At 39.6% G+C, this 15072-nt stretch overlaps 1 protein-coding gene across 5 annotated transcripts in view; it reads right to left on the minus strand.

Moving 5' to 3' along the window:
- Positions 1–583: 583 nt before the first annotated feature.
- The window catches only part of plppr1 (phospholipid phosphatase related 1), a 56679-nt gene continuing 42190 nt past the window's right edge, over positions 584–15072 (minus strand). For 4 of the 5 annotated variants that reach the window (XM_031745752.2, XM_031745750.2, XM_031745749.2 and 1 more), the window contains exons 4-8: positions 11247–11379; positions 8951–9201; positions 7574–7750; positions 2530–2661; positions 584–1951 (exon numbers count right to left, since the gene is read on the minus strand). In XM_031745752.2, the coding sequence (XP_031601612.1) occupies positions 1919–1951; positions 2530–2661; positions 7574–7750; positions 8951–9201; positions 11247–11379 (726 nt within the window). In that variant the 3' untranslated portion in view covers positions 584–1918. Of the gene's footprint in view, positions 2172–2529; positions 2662–7573; positions 7751–8950; positions 9202–11246; positions 11380–15072 lie in introns of all 5 variants that reach the window. The other variant, XM_031745751.2, reaches the window with a different exon arrangement.

Below are 15072 nucleotides of genomic sequence, written 5' to 3' on the forward strand. Positions count from 1 at the left end.
AAATAAAAATCCATCTATTTACTATTCAAATGAAATCAAGAGTTAACATTGGCTCAACTTTTAACATTCAGGAGTATGTAACACGCTCATAGAAATGATGATGCACAGTGTTTAGGTATTGGAGAATTAATTAATCTAATGGGTACCCATCCAGTTTCATACATTACATTACGTCACATCACAGCGGATAGTCCAACAGTCTGTGATCGCTCAGATCAACATTTATCTATTGCCCTATAATCAGAAACTTGTTGACTGGAAGGATAATGTGACTGCATTTTTAGTATGCAGATGACACAGCAAAGGAGGTAGGATTTGTATGCAGCTGAAGTGACATTGCAAGGCTCAAATCAGGGAAAAAAATAGCAAATAATGAAAACAAATCTCTGGATATTCAGACAAACACAAGGACAGACACGTTTCACACTTCTTGCATCAAGGTAACTTACAAGTACTGACTGTCAAGATGGATTGTCCTTGTCGTTAGTCACATATTTTCTAAGTAAATGAAAAGTTACCATTCTCATTGAAGCATTTGGGTACATAAAAAGAAACACAAGAGGACACACTGTTGCTACTGACTATTTAATTTTTTTGGACAAACGAAGAAAGAAAATATATGTAGCATTTCAGCTGAAATGCCTTTTTTTGTTCTCAAAGTAAAAGACAATTGTAATCACAATGATAATGAGTAATATCTATAAAACATCTTGACTTCTCTCTTCATGCTGGGCATATCTTCCAATAGGAAATGGAGTCACAACATTGCATCACAATCCACTGGTGGGTTGGGGAGAGGGAGGGGTACCTCGAGGAGGAAAAGTGAAGCAGGAGTCATTAGCCTGGTTTTCAGTGAAAGGGATAACCAGGCCTTGAGTAAATTACTCAGTTTCAGTTAAAAAGAATCTCTTATGTTTTTCGCCATGTACTTATTAAGGATGTCTTCCATTGGAATTTCAGTAAATATAATTGGAAAACCATACCAGCATATAATCTTTACTCTGATCTGGCATGGGCTAGCTCCTCTGGATCTCTCCATAGAGAGCTTCCAAAGTAAATCTGCAAATTGGGGTGAAGTACACTGATACTGTGCATTTAAGCCAATCAGATTTTCATATATTTAGCCTGATGACATGTCACTACAGGTGCAAAAACACATTTTCTGAGGATTTCAGTGACTCATCCTTGCCATTTCCTCCTAAGGGGAGAGGAGTTGTTCCCCAAACAACTGATACCAAAAAATATCCAGGTTTACAGCAGGCAAACAGGTCCAAATGGATCATAATAGTCATACATATTAACAAAAATCCATAAAAAATATGACCTGACATGGTCAGTTAATGTACAGAGATAATAAAAAGAAGGATTCTGTCTTTTTTCTGTACAAATGACAAACACCACAGAACAACAACATCAATATTTTTTTTCCATAGCAGATTTTTCTTACCGAGTGGGGTACATGTGGTGATTGACAAGGCATTTCACCCGGCAGGATGTGATGTAAAACAGAGTGAGTCAGCTGACAGGAAGTGTGCAGGTTTTAACATCGTCAGGATAGGCTACGGCACTCGCTCATACAAAATGTACAAAACACCGTCCTCTAACTACAAACAGCACACCTTGGAGGAAAAAAATGTCCCATGTTTCAATGATCTCAAATAACCTGGAAAAACAATCTGTGCTTATGTTGCGATTTGTGATATTGTTGCCTGATCTGTGTGCCTTGGGAGGTTGAACTGAGCATAGCCCAACTAAATGAAAACCACTGCAAACATGGTGTATTTTGTCCCCCAGGTGATTTAAACAGATATATCAGGAGTGGTTTTTGTAAGCATTCGGAGCCACGTGACATGCGTCCTCGTCATTGTGTCTGGAAGTGCTGTGGAGACGCAAACGTGACCCGGTGCTGCCCCCTTAGTCATGTGACCTCTGTCATCGATGCCGAGTGGTTCTGAAAATGGATGTTGGAGGGAGTATGGGGGGAAAAAAGGGACAGGAGTAGAGAAAGACAAAGAAAGAAATGAAGTGGATGGAAACAGAAAGCGTGGAAATGAAAAGGTAGAGAAAATCACGTGTCAGCTGGTGCCAAGAGTGCTCTGTGTTAAGTTTCTGTGCATTTGGTTAGGAGGAAAGGGGTGAAGTGCAAACGTCAAGCCTGCCACGTGTCATTGCTTAGTGAATAAAGAAAGAAAGAATGAAAGAAGATAGAAAGAAAGAGAAAGAAAGAGAGTACATTTTTAACCAAATAACTTATTGATAACAGAAAATTATCTTTGGATTTATGCACCACCCTCACTTGGACCTTCTAAAAAGGGCATGAAAAAGTAGAAAAAAAGTACATGGCAATAAATTACAGTGACACCAAGTTCCAGTACAAGCCAAATTCCATTGCACAGAATTCCTTATCTGAAGGGAGGAATTTGCTTTTAGCTGTAGGCCTTGAGGGAGTTCTGCCAATTAATGAAGAAAGATAATGTGCATCATAGAGATTAAAGTTTATGGGATTCCAGGTTAAGTGTTTTTAGCTACCTGTGCGCTCAGGGTCTCCAGTGGGCTCTCTACACGGGGGAAAGTCATCAGAGGCAGACCGCGGTAGTCCTCAGTCTTCTGTTTTGCCGCTGCACTGTGGACACCTTTGAAGTTATTCACCACACATATACCCTGTAAGATATGATGACAGTTTACCATTAATAGTGAGACAGGCAGAAAGACACACCAAATCACATGAACATAAGAAACTCAAACACAAAAACTCTATAAAACGAGTGAAGAGACTTTGTAGTGTAGCTTGATGTTACAGCCGTGCTCACATCTTGGTGAGGCTGCACAGTGGTGCTTTGAGGTTAATGCTATCATCAGTATGCTCGATTTAAGGAGGTATAGTTGAGGTTGATCACTGATACATTTTGCAAATAAATGGGCAAACTGAAATGTTGATTTGAAGATCAAGTGTCTACAATTCATCCAAAGGGTTATGAATATATGTTATAAATAGTATGATAATCCACAACAACAGCTGTTGAGATTTCACTCAAGTTATACAAATTTCAAGGAAAGGGCAGCTCAGCTGATTTTGGTCATTGTATGAATTGATATGGCTCATTTGGAAAGGTACAGGTGAGGATAGGAGAATGACAGTCTGTATAGTAGGTTTCTGAAAGTCCTTCAGTCCTCATTAACTGTTCCCCCCACATTAAACTCTACGCAGCGTGTGTGTGTGTGTCTGTGTGTGTGTGTGTGTGCGCGCGTGCGTGCGTGCGTGCATGCATTTGTTAGAGAGAGAGAGAAAAAGAGAGAGATCCCCTCTCCCAAATAACATTTGTTCCCAAAAATGCATCTGAATTTCAGGGAAAGGAAAACATGTCCCTCTGTTTATGAATGTCATTTTAATCCTTAAGGGCTGGACTGAACTACTGGATGAGCGCCCAAAAATTTGTTTTGTTCAAGGGGATATTATGCAGTCAATTTTGATGCATCTTCATGTTACAGTCTTGCTTCATAGAGACCAGTCGCAAGGAGCTTGAATGACCTTGGTCATTTTGTTTGGAGGCATGAGTTGTGATGTTGTTTTAAGGTACAGGTTCCTCTAGCCACTGATCTGACAATTAGTATTTGTTTTTTTAAATTTTAAAAGAAATCCAGGGCCACATCTGGTGGATTTTTTTAAATAAAACAGCTAATGGAGGTCTGAAGCCCAGTGTGAGTCTGCCGATCAAAGGGCATTCTGGAGCAGGCTGTCTCCCCTTTGGTTGTTATTTTCATTTTCAGGATTGCTGGTTTGATCTTACAGTGCCCTCCCCCGTACAGTGTCATGTACCTACAAACGTTGCAGAAAACTAACATCCTGTTCCCTTTCAGCTTTAAACGGCACAGCAAGAGGCAGCTGTTTCCTTTCTCAATTGCTTTTTGGGACAAATGTTATAGGGGTTTTTTTGCTACCTTAAAAAATTCTCTGGTGGGCTCTTATTTTATTTTTATTTTTTTGGTGTGACGTGGCTACATTTTCCACATTAGACCTTTTATTGCCGTGATATAAAGTTTATATGGGTATAAAAGAGCAATCAAACATTGCATGAGTCCCTTAAAGCTGGATATCATTTCATCTAGCCAGCAGAAATGCTTCAGGGTGCTCATCTTTGTGGGCTAACAGGTGCAGAAAACAGATGCTGTGTGTCTTCATTTGTACGTTTATAAATTACAGGTAATTGTATTTTTTCCATTTTGTCCACTAGTCAGAATTTTTAATGGTAGAGACACTCCTCCACAGACTAGTTAATCAAAGAAGGCAGCCCGAGGGAGATCCCACCCCACCAGACACCAGCCGTGCCCTCAGGCAGCAGCAAAGGAGAAAATAAAGCAGGGGGAAGCTCAAGGTTTTCTTGTTTGTGGCTGTTCATGGGCAGTGAATTTCTAGTGCTCCCAGACCAAGTAAATGAGTGAATTATAGCTCCTGGGGCAGAATTTACAAATAACTATCCTGTTTGACAATTCTTTACATTTTTATCACAACAAGTCTAAATTGCATGTTGATGTGGCTGTTGTAAACACATTTCTACTAAACTGAAGCACCTCCTGCTTTTTCATTCCCCATTTCGTGCCCTGTCATTCATGCAAAAACAGACGTGTGTGAACTGCCGCCTATTGTTTCAGATGAAGACAAAGTGAACCTGCAGATTGCCATTGAAACGCTGAATTGAAAAATCATTTAGAAACTTTCCTGGTCTCAGATTTTTGCAACACAAAAATGGTGCTTTTCCCAGACTTGTGATTAAAAGAAACTTGAAACTGTGTTTCGGTTCAGTACTCAATGCTATGTATTATTTATTTTATTTTCCCTCAGTGGAAAGTAGTTTGTTGAGGTGGTTATGAAATTACTTTGGATTACTCTGCACCATCACCTGAGATGCACTGTTCAGTAACTGTTATTTAATTGTGTTTTTTGTCCCCTCCCCTCACCATCAACCGGTTGTGGCAGGATGTTTCTTCCTGTTAAAAGGAAGTTTTTCCTTCCCACTGCTGCCAAGTGCTCGGTCAAAGGGGGTTGTTTGATTGTTTTAGGTTTCTCTGTATTATTGTCAGGTCTTTACCTTACAATATAAAGCGCCTCCAGGTGACTGCTCTTGGGATTTGGCTCTAGATAAATAAAACTGAATTGAATTGAACTGAATGTAACCATATGATCTTGTGCTTTAAATAATTTCATATATCAGCATAAATCTCCATCCCAATCCAGTCACACTCTTGTACTTCTAAGCAGCAAAGTGATATAGTTTGTATCTCCACCCTTACAAAGTTATTTTCTATCTTCACATTGCCCATTATGCAGAAAACTGAAGACCCTATGTTATCAACTCATCTTTGATAGCAGATTTATTGTAATATTACCTCTTACAGTGGTTGCAACCTATATGAGTCATGCATGCCTTTTATGTGTCATTTCTACATGCTGTGAATTAGTTTGGAACCACTTTCAAATTTCAGGGGATTTAGCTTCTATTAGACTCAGCAAGTCAGCATGTGCCTTCCCTTGAATCAAGTGGACAGCTTTATATCTTATGTTACCAACATCATCCCGGAGCCAATTCTAAAACCAAGTGCTTAACAATGATCCCTCAATCTGCTGGCAGCGGACAAATCTCTTGAAAGACCAAAGGCATTTGCTGTTTGGTGAGTCCATTCAGATCTCCTCTCTGTGAGCACTGATAGCAGCAGGATTTAAACTATACCTACTTTCAGCTCTCTCTTTATCAATTAATTTCCTGCAAGATAGCAGTCCATCAACTTGGCTCAGTTCTCACGTGAAACGAGTTTGATAAGCTTCGTTGTAAATATAAGGCAAAAACAGGGGAATATGGTCAACCTTCACTCATGGTATGCTGATAATAAACTGGAAATAATGTTCAATGAGGTAATGACAGATTTCCTTTTCTTTAAGCACTTGAGTTGAAGGCAACTAGACTTAAACTTCAAGGCCCTTAACACTACCATGACCTGGATGGGTGAGAACCTGTAGAGACAACCCCATCTAGTATCAAAGAAACAGGTGCAGTGGGTCCACCTCCTCATGCAGCATGAAAAAGATGTGACCACACTGAACCTCACTGTTTTGCACAACAGCAGGAATTATTTACAGAATAACCAAGACCAAGCTTCACCTGCACATCAACTGGAACCCTCCATACCAATTCTGTAAATCACACTATTCCAATGCCGCTCACTTTCTTTGGTGCAATGTTGAGTCAGACTCTAAATTTGTGACCTTTTTTTTTTCACTTTTTGAGTCATGACCAAATCAAGGTTCTGGCATTTTCACTAATCTCTGCTGTCCTTGGTATTTAGTTCTAATTAGTTTAGCATACACATTTAGCATACACTCTACTGAAACATGACATATATTAAACATTAGCACTTTAATACCATCACCGTAGACAGACGACAGCTGTAAAAGGACTTCTGATTTTCCCCTCATAGCAACCAATGTACAAATAACAAACCTCTAGCTTCTTCTTCTTATCTGAGTCTCTCCTCCATGTGTCTCCCGCATTGGCACTCAGGACTCAGCGGCAATTAGAAGTAATGAAGCCTCTGAGGTTATTAAATTAATCTTTTTGGATGGTGGGGGCAGGGGGTGGGGGGTCCCCTTCACCTTCCTTTCTCCTGAGTGAGCTTTCCCATTCAGCACAAAACAACGTGATCAGTTTAAGTTGCAATTATTACCCTGCATTTAATCACAGCATAAAATATGATGAATAGTCTGGGGAAAAAAAACACATTAACTTACAGCAGAAGCCAAGCAGTTTGACTAAATCTCGCAGGACACTGATGTTGATTTTACATTATGGACAGCAGCCCAGCGAAACTGCTGTCTTGCTTGGAAAGACAAGCCCACTTTGCACATCTTATCCTCTGCTACGGCAGTTATTTTACGAAGGTAAATAACAGGATGCCTAACCTCTGGAGTACGGAATCTGAATTAATCACATCACTGGTTACCTCCAAGATCTAAAAATTAATTAAAAGTAGTGTTTACCTCATTTTTCTTCTCTTTTTTGTCCTAGTGCTTACAGATTTCAGGTTGAATCTAGGGTTGTTCACTTCCTTCTTCTCTTCATCTTCTCCAATACCCCACAATCAGCCAGTGTATTCTTAACTTGATCAACGTAGCTTAAATTACCTTTATCTAAACCTTTATTGAGCATAACATAAATCACACCTCATTCTTTTTTCACCTTTTTATATACTTGGTGCCCTCTCCAACACTTGTACTGTCACTAAAATGAATTTCATCATAGATATATATAAAAATATTTGCTGTATATAAGAATTTTAAGGCATAAATTTTCACATGGTTGACTTTGAAATGAAAACAAACCCACGTTCAAGGCTTTGGGAAGCTGCAGCTTGAATTAATCATCCAATTACCAGTTTGGGTTTGTTCCAAAATGAAGCTCAAAATGAATATTATAATTTGATAGTAGCTCATGACCAGAATCCACCTTCTCTTTTCTCTCTTCTTCTCCTACCCCTTCTCCACCACCTTCCCAAACCTAATGCAAGTTCTAGTAGTCCTCACCAGAAACAATGCAATAGCTGATCCCAGTATAAATCCAGCCACTACATCTGAACAGTGGTTTCGATACTCTGAAACTCTGTTGAGGCCGGTGAGGAAGGCGGAGCAGAGTGTGCCCAAACAGAGCACTGGTTTGGCCAAGCGGCTGGACTTGGTCTTGATTGTACTGGTGATGTACATCTAGAAGGAGAAAGGTGGAAAGATTAGACGGTTCTTTGTCCCAAATGTCTTAAAAAAAAAACCACAGGCTCCTGCTCTTCTGTTTAGGCGGATTAGGAACAGAGGTCCCACGCAGAGCAACTGGAGGTTTTCCCACAAAAATAAAGTCAAATATTTTACCATTTCAAAACAGTGCAAAGCCCCCATGGCATAGCAAATCAGTCAGGGAAGGCTGTGAAAAAGTTACATCATAGGAGTGCAAGATTTCTGCAAAACAGAGAGATCTCATTTCCCCACAGAGAATAAAAAATTGAACCTAACAAGAGAACCCATTAATAAGTAAGAGGACTGTCAGCATTTAAAAACAAAAAGGTTTACCTGCATATATTTTCACCTCTTGAACTTTCACCTACCTCTATTCCAATCAAGTAGCGAAGGTATCGAATTCATTTTCATCAACAACAATCTGTTCTTGTATTCCTCCTGCTCCTGTTGATAAAATCTGCACTTCCACTCTCTTTTTTCCAAAGATGAGGCCCTCACTCTGTCACTCAGATGTCAAACAGCTGCTCTTCAATTATCGCTTCAAAAAGTAATTTTCCATGCGACCTCCAGCCAATTTTCTAAAAATGCCTAAACCGTCGCTGTGCTAGTGTGAAATATTCCTCACCACAATTTCAAATAGCATGAAGTCCCTCCTTGCCAATTTCTCCATCAAAGAACCGAAGGCGCTGTGTTTATAACAAATACTCCTTCTTATTCAGTAGTTTTAAACTCCACATACGGTACAGGTATGTGCAGTACAACTTTATGCAGACTGGCTCAAATTATATATTTTCTTTTTTTTTTTTTTCCCACAGACGAGTAAACCAATTACCTTCTATTCTAAACTAGAACTTGACATTGCTTTTAATTAACTGTGCTCAGGTTGAATCTCTGGAGAATTTTCTTTTGTCTACACATTATTGGGTGGTTTCTCATTTAAAATGGGATAAGCAAACACAAACGTGAGTGTTCACATGTGCTACAAAGGGAGACTGAATGGAAATGAAATATACACCTAAATGCAAATATCGTTACACACATTCATGCCTTAAAATATATCTCATGCTATTTAATTAAACATATGCTGTGTCATTACAATAGATATATGTTTTATAAAATGTTTTTTTCAAGCCTTTTTTTGTCTCTGAAATAAAGGACAAGGTGCAGTCCTCTCACCGTCAGGTAAACAGCAGAGTAAACGCTCAGCGAAGCGTCCTTAGATGGGAACGACCGCCGAGCCTTCTCCACGACCACGTGGTTCCCAGTGCAGATGTTGCCGTTGACGATAAACTGGTGATTAAAGCGACACTCGGTGCCAGTGTAGTTGGGTTTGCAAACAGACAGGAAGTAGGGCGAGAGACCTCCAGTCACCACCTGGCCTGCATTGACGAAGATGTCTGTAGCAAACAGACCGAATGCAAACACACCTGCGGCACCACAGACACACAGACGGGAGAGGAGAGAAGAGCACGTGAAAAGCCACAAACACAGAGCAATGAAACGATCACAAATAAACACAGAAGGGTTCATGTAAGTTATCACCTTCCAGTGTGGGTGTTTATCTAGCTCCCAGTTCCACCACATTAAATCGTGACTATCGTGTGTGTGTGCAGACAAGATGTCAAAGTGTGGTCTGCATCACTCAGACAGAATGGGTGGTCTGTCTGAGTGATGCAGACCACCCAGTCTGAATGAAAACAAAGTGCAAGTTAACTAATGTTGAGATGGAAGGTGAGGAAAAATGGACAACAGCAAGCCAAATACAGACCATAAAAATAAGATAGCGTTTAATATAAATGATGGTGCTGACACTTTTAGCCCACCAACACTGACCAGTGTCTACGTCTGCATTCCTTTTGCTGTGAAATATGACTGCTGATTATCTAGCTTGCTTAGCCATGAAATTACTGTGCTTTGTGTTGTCATCCAGGCGGGTGGGGTGAGGGAGTCGCAGAGGGAGGTTTTGAGGGGCACGGGGACATGATTGTGTGAAGGGCAATGAGGGAACTGGGGGGAGGAGGGGGTTAGAGTGAGAGAAGAGCAGAGGGGAGGGAACAAGTGAGCAGGAAATGCCTTGACAATTTCACAAATTTAACGGGTCTCAAAATATAAATCAGGTGAATTGCTGATTGAATTTCTAATGTGTTTTGTAAAGTTTTTTTCCTTCAACTATGACAGGAAAGTCCAGCAGACTCTCTCTACTGGAACAGAGTCTGTCTGTCTGCCCAATTCTGGTAAAGCGTTGTTATAAAATAATCAAAATTTAAAGGTTTTATAGAGCTTTTATAGAAAATTGACACACGGACTTGTCCTTGTTTTTAAAATATATTTCATTTCCTTTCTTTTCCATGATAACAGCTGTTTAGCTGTTAGCTTACCATACAAAAAAATGTAAGCAATATTTGGAATACACCAGTAAAAGCAAAGGCTTCTCCACAAACATTATTTTATATGAGAGGTTTCTCTATCCCAGTGTTTGTCTGGCCTTTGGTCACTGGTCTGCATTGGGCAGCACTCTGGTGAAAAAAGCTAATATCACATATCTTTGCCCACAACAGTTGAGCCTCACTGAGTTTAGCAGCATATTTAAATTTAATTAAAATGTGACATCTGATGCTTAAGCAGTCAACATAATTTAAACGCATTGGTTCAAATTATATTTACTTGATACTTGAGCCAAAAACATTCACTTCACTGCAAAAACAGAAAATTCATCATTCAACTACCATGTCATTTTTTTCAAGTTTTTCCATTTTATCTACAGCTGTTCAACACACTACATCACTGTGACTCAACAACATTACAACAACAAAGTCAGTACCAGACACACATGTCACAGTTGTTTTGCTACTTGATGGCCATGTTTGTTGAGAGCCCTTTACTGAAGTACAGGATAAATCAGAACTGTTAAAAGTTTGTTTTTTCAAGGTGTAAATCACCAGGGTCACTAAATCCATGGCTGTCTGCATTGGAGCTCCCCTCACAGGTGACTGACAGCACCAACACTGAGTTTAGTTGTGATATATACAGCATGCTGTGGCGTGGTTAAGGCTTGGCTGATGTTGCAGATGCAAGCTATTACACTAATAAACAATGCTTATATAGTTTTGTATTAAATTAAACAAAACAAGGCTGAAGTCACAAGCAGCGTCTTAATGTGATGGTGACGGATCACAGAATTGCATGCTAATGCGCTTTTGAATACTAATCTGATCCCTTATTCTACACACAGTCTTTGTTGAGAACTGAATGAAATTATTTCAATCAGATCAGTGATCCATAATTTTCCGGTCTTTCAGTTCATCGCAGCTGCACTGAGGTGATGCGCCAGGCAAATACTGGTGGGACCTTACACATGCTAAAGCCCAAAGTACTTTTCATGTGTATTTCAGAGTTTTCAGTCACTGTCTGGTACCATTAGCACAAGCAGCCTTAGGGCAGTTTAGAGTACATTGCGATACAAGGTTCTTACCTATGAAGCGTATGATGCGGCGGATGAGGGGGTTGAGGTAACAACAGTCTCCTGTCACTATTGTTTTCTCCTGGGCCAACAGAGCTTCCCTCGTTGATTTCATCATGTACATGGACACCTCTCCGATGAAAATCTACATACACAAACACACACAGGCACAAAAAATGAAAGAGAATATGAATAGGTGAATATGCACACAGAAAAAGCAAAAGGAACGCACAGAACAAAGGCAGAAATTTCAAAGAGGGCAGATGTGATGTCTCCTCCTTAAATATTTAAACTTGTATTTGTCAACCTAAATAAATTAACTTTTATTCTGAAAAACCTGCTACTATGTTACATCAAATATCTGCCCGACAGGGTTGGATGTTTTTCTTCTCTGCACAGTCTATTTTCACTCCAAAAATATTAATATTTTAGAAAAATAAATAAAAAATAAAAATGCTGTGGCAAACACAATTAAGCCACAGACAGACGCACAGAAACACAGTGTTGTGATCTCAGTCAGAAACATGCAGCATCTACTCCTCACCTCTGGTGCTGTGCACATGCTGCCAGGTTAATAATCATGGAGAAGCCAGAAGGCAAGAGGAGGAATTCTTCCCTCGCAAAAAGATTTGAGAACCAAGGAAGCCTAGATTACGGTTACTTTTTTAAAAACTTTTTAAGAAAAAAGTATATAAATATGAGCTATTAAAAAACTAGTGCAACTTTTTTTAATAGAACACACATCACAGGGATGTGATCTGATGCCATGTGCAAACATGAATCATTTTCCAAAACAAAAGACACGAAATACAGCAGAGCAGTGCACCATGCCTGTATGTGTTGTATTGGCTCAGCAGGGATAATATTAAATGAGAAAGGTTTGTTTACACAAGAATAAATATTTGAAAGCAATACAGATTGTCTGAAAGTTGTACTGCATAATATTCTATTATACTGGGGCTTAAAAGTTGTGTTTTAACCCATAAATAAATATCTTTACTCTATAAATAAATGCATTAAATTGACACATTAAAATGCAGGAAACTAAATGTCTGACTATCAAAAAAAGAGGACCCTCCAGAACCCGCACTTAACGTTTTAACAAAACTTACACCCAGCGAACACACAGAAGGAAAAGGGGAAACATTAACTTTTGGCATCCTGTTATGGAGCAGAGAAACATTTTTATCCAGTCTGGCCTGTGTACATAAACCACTGTGCCTTAATGCAGCCTTTCTTCAGGTCCATTATAGTTTGGACATTACATCAGGTCTAATGGAAAAACTGCTGCTGGACACACAAAATGGATCTTGTTGCCAGTCGCCTTGGGTGATAAAGACTGCTTCAAATATATGTGTGTGTTTATCAGAGACAGTGTGTGCATACACTTAGTGCATATGTGTGCACCCATGTGGTTTTGGCCTTTGATGTGTGTTTGTTTGGGGCCTTAGGACAGGTGAATTTTCCTCCATCCCTCATGAATGCTTTCTCATCAACATGTTCTTGTGAATGCACCTCCAGTCCGTCTCTTTCTGTGTGGCAGTGAGCAGCGAGAGCAGCGAGAGCAGCTCGTGTTTTGATGTCAGGAAATGCAAAGTAAAAAAAATTTTTTAAAAGGAATAAATGAGCACTGAAAGCATTCCCATAAAAATCAGTGTGAACCTTCTAAATCTATGCATTTGATTCAGTCCTGTCTGCAACTGTCAGCATGACTAAAGGTGGATTAATATTTTCAAATAAACATTTGTGTCACAGGATGAGAGGCATTGCACATAGCGAAACAAGGATCAAATCCATCACGGCAGAAAAATCAATCTTCTGATGGCTAATGATCCAAAAATGTCTATCTTTGCAGAGTGACCAAAACAAGCTTTTGCAAGCTTTAAAAACTGTAAAAGGAAGACCACTTGCAACAGTCAGACTAGCAGCAGTTGCAGTGAACCAAAATACATTTTGCATTAAATAAAAAGTAGCTGGCATAATGAATTATTAAGCCTAACTGGCTTAATTTGACCACATGGATTTATTTTTAAGGAGCCTCCTTTTCTAAAGTACCAATAATACAAATTAAAAGTCAACCAATGTTTAAAATTTATGACTGAAGTTTGTATATACAGTCAACAAAAATACAGCCAAAACCTATGCTACAATTGGAAAGTAGCAGTAATAGCAGCAATGCTTTTTAATAAGGTTCTTATCATAAGGATGCAATGCATTATTAATACATTGTTAAATTCAATTAGGCCTACATGTTTTTATACTATTTTATACTTTGTTATTGCAATGTTTTAAAAACAATTTCTAAACATATTTTTAATGCACTCTTTAATGCAATGCTAACTGATTTTTTTTTTTCCAAAAATCTGCTTTAAGGGCATGTTTATAGAATCTCCTTGTGGCTACAATTTATGTGAAAATAATGAATAGATTAAAATGCCTGACAACGTCGGGGCATGCTCCCAATGAGACAATGGATGATGTCCTTGTGGATCTCCTCCCAGATCTGGACTGGGCATCACTGAGCTCCTGGAGAGTCTAAGGTGCAACCTGGCAGCACTGGGATGTTCTGAAACATAACGTCCCAGAGGTGTCCTACTGGATTTAGGTCAGGCGAGCATGACAGCCAGTCAGTGGTATGGAACTCCTTCATACTGTCGCCCCTGTTCTCATCTGTGAAAAGCACAGGGCATCAGTGGTTGACCTGGTATTCTATGGCAAATGCCAGTTGGGCTCCACAGTGCTGGGCAGTGAGCACAGGGCCCACTTAAGGATGTCATGCCCTCAGGCCACCCTTGTGAAGTCTGTTTCTGATTGTTTGGCCAGAGATTTTCACCCCAGTGGACTGCTGGAGGTCATTTTGTAGTTGGCATCCTTATCCTGTTCCTCATTGCACAAGGGAGTAGATACCAGTCCTGCCCAGGAGTTAAGGACCTTCTAAGGCTCTAGGTTTCCTAGAGTAACTGTCCGTCTCCTGGAATCTCCTCTATGCTCTTGAGAGTGTTGAGAGACACAGTAAACCTTGTAATGGCTTATATTGATGTGCCATCCTAGAGGAGTTGGACAAACTGTGCAACCTCTGTACTGTCTCTAGACAACCTCTACCTCATGCTACCAGTAGTGACACTGACCCAAGTGTTCCTTTAATTTTTTGAGCAGTATGCATGTGCGTGTGTGTGTGTGTGTGTGCATATGAGAGAGTCAAAATTCACATACTTAAACTGTAATGGCCAAGTGAAAGAAACGATCCATCAGCCAACAAGGTGAAATGCCTCATGTCATTATGTAGCAGCAAAAGCTTAAAGTGACTAATCTGCTGGGCTACTAACACCACCTTCTGCAGACCCAGACAGAAGACTTATAACATAAAAAGGTGCAGACCAATTTCTTTGACCTGTCTGAGACTCAAAAAGAAAAAAAAGCAGTTTTTAAAGGTAAAGTCAATGTGTTTGTCCCCAGTCAAAAAGAAATTACAGTCTGAACAAACGCAGATAACAATAGCAATTATATTACAATCACATTACAGGATTTTATGTTTTATGTGTATTTTTCCTTTAGGAAAATAGGTCCCATGTGATGTCAATGGGTATATAAGCTTCAAAGGACATACTTACTAAGACACATGTGATTGTTCCCTTTCCTCTTAAAGTTCTTTGTTTTGACTTTTAGCTTGAGAAGCTGCTGATAATTAAGCCAATCACTGATGTGCCATCGGCAATCGTAACTTCTAATCTGGATCTGTGTGATAATGTGAATTCTGGGAGGATAGGAGGAAGATCAGGACATAGTCACAGGGGCAATCCTCACCACTTTGTGTTGGCTTGAGAACAAGTTCACAATC

This window comes from Oreochromis aureus, linkage group 7 (genome assembly GCF_013358895.1).
Source record: "Oreochromis aureus strain Israel breed Guangdong linkage group 7, ZZ_aureus, whole genome shotgun sequence".
Lineage (NCBI taxonomy): Eukaryota > Metazoa > Chordata > Actinopteri > Cichliformes > Cichlidae > Oreochromis > Oreochromis aureus.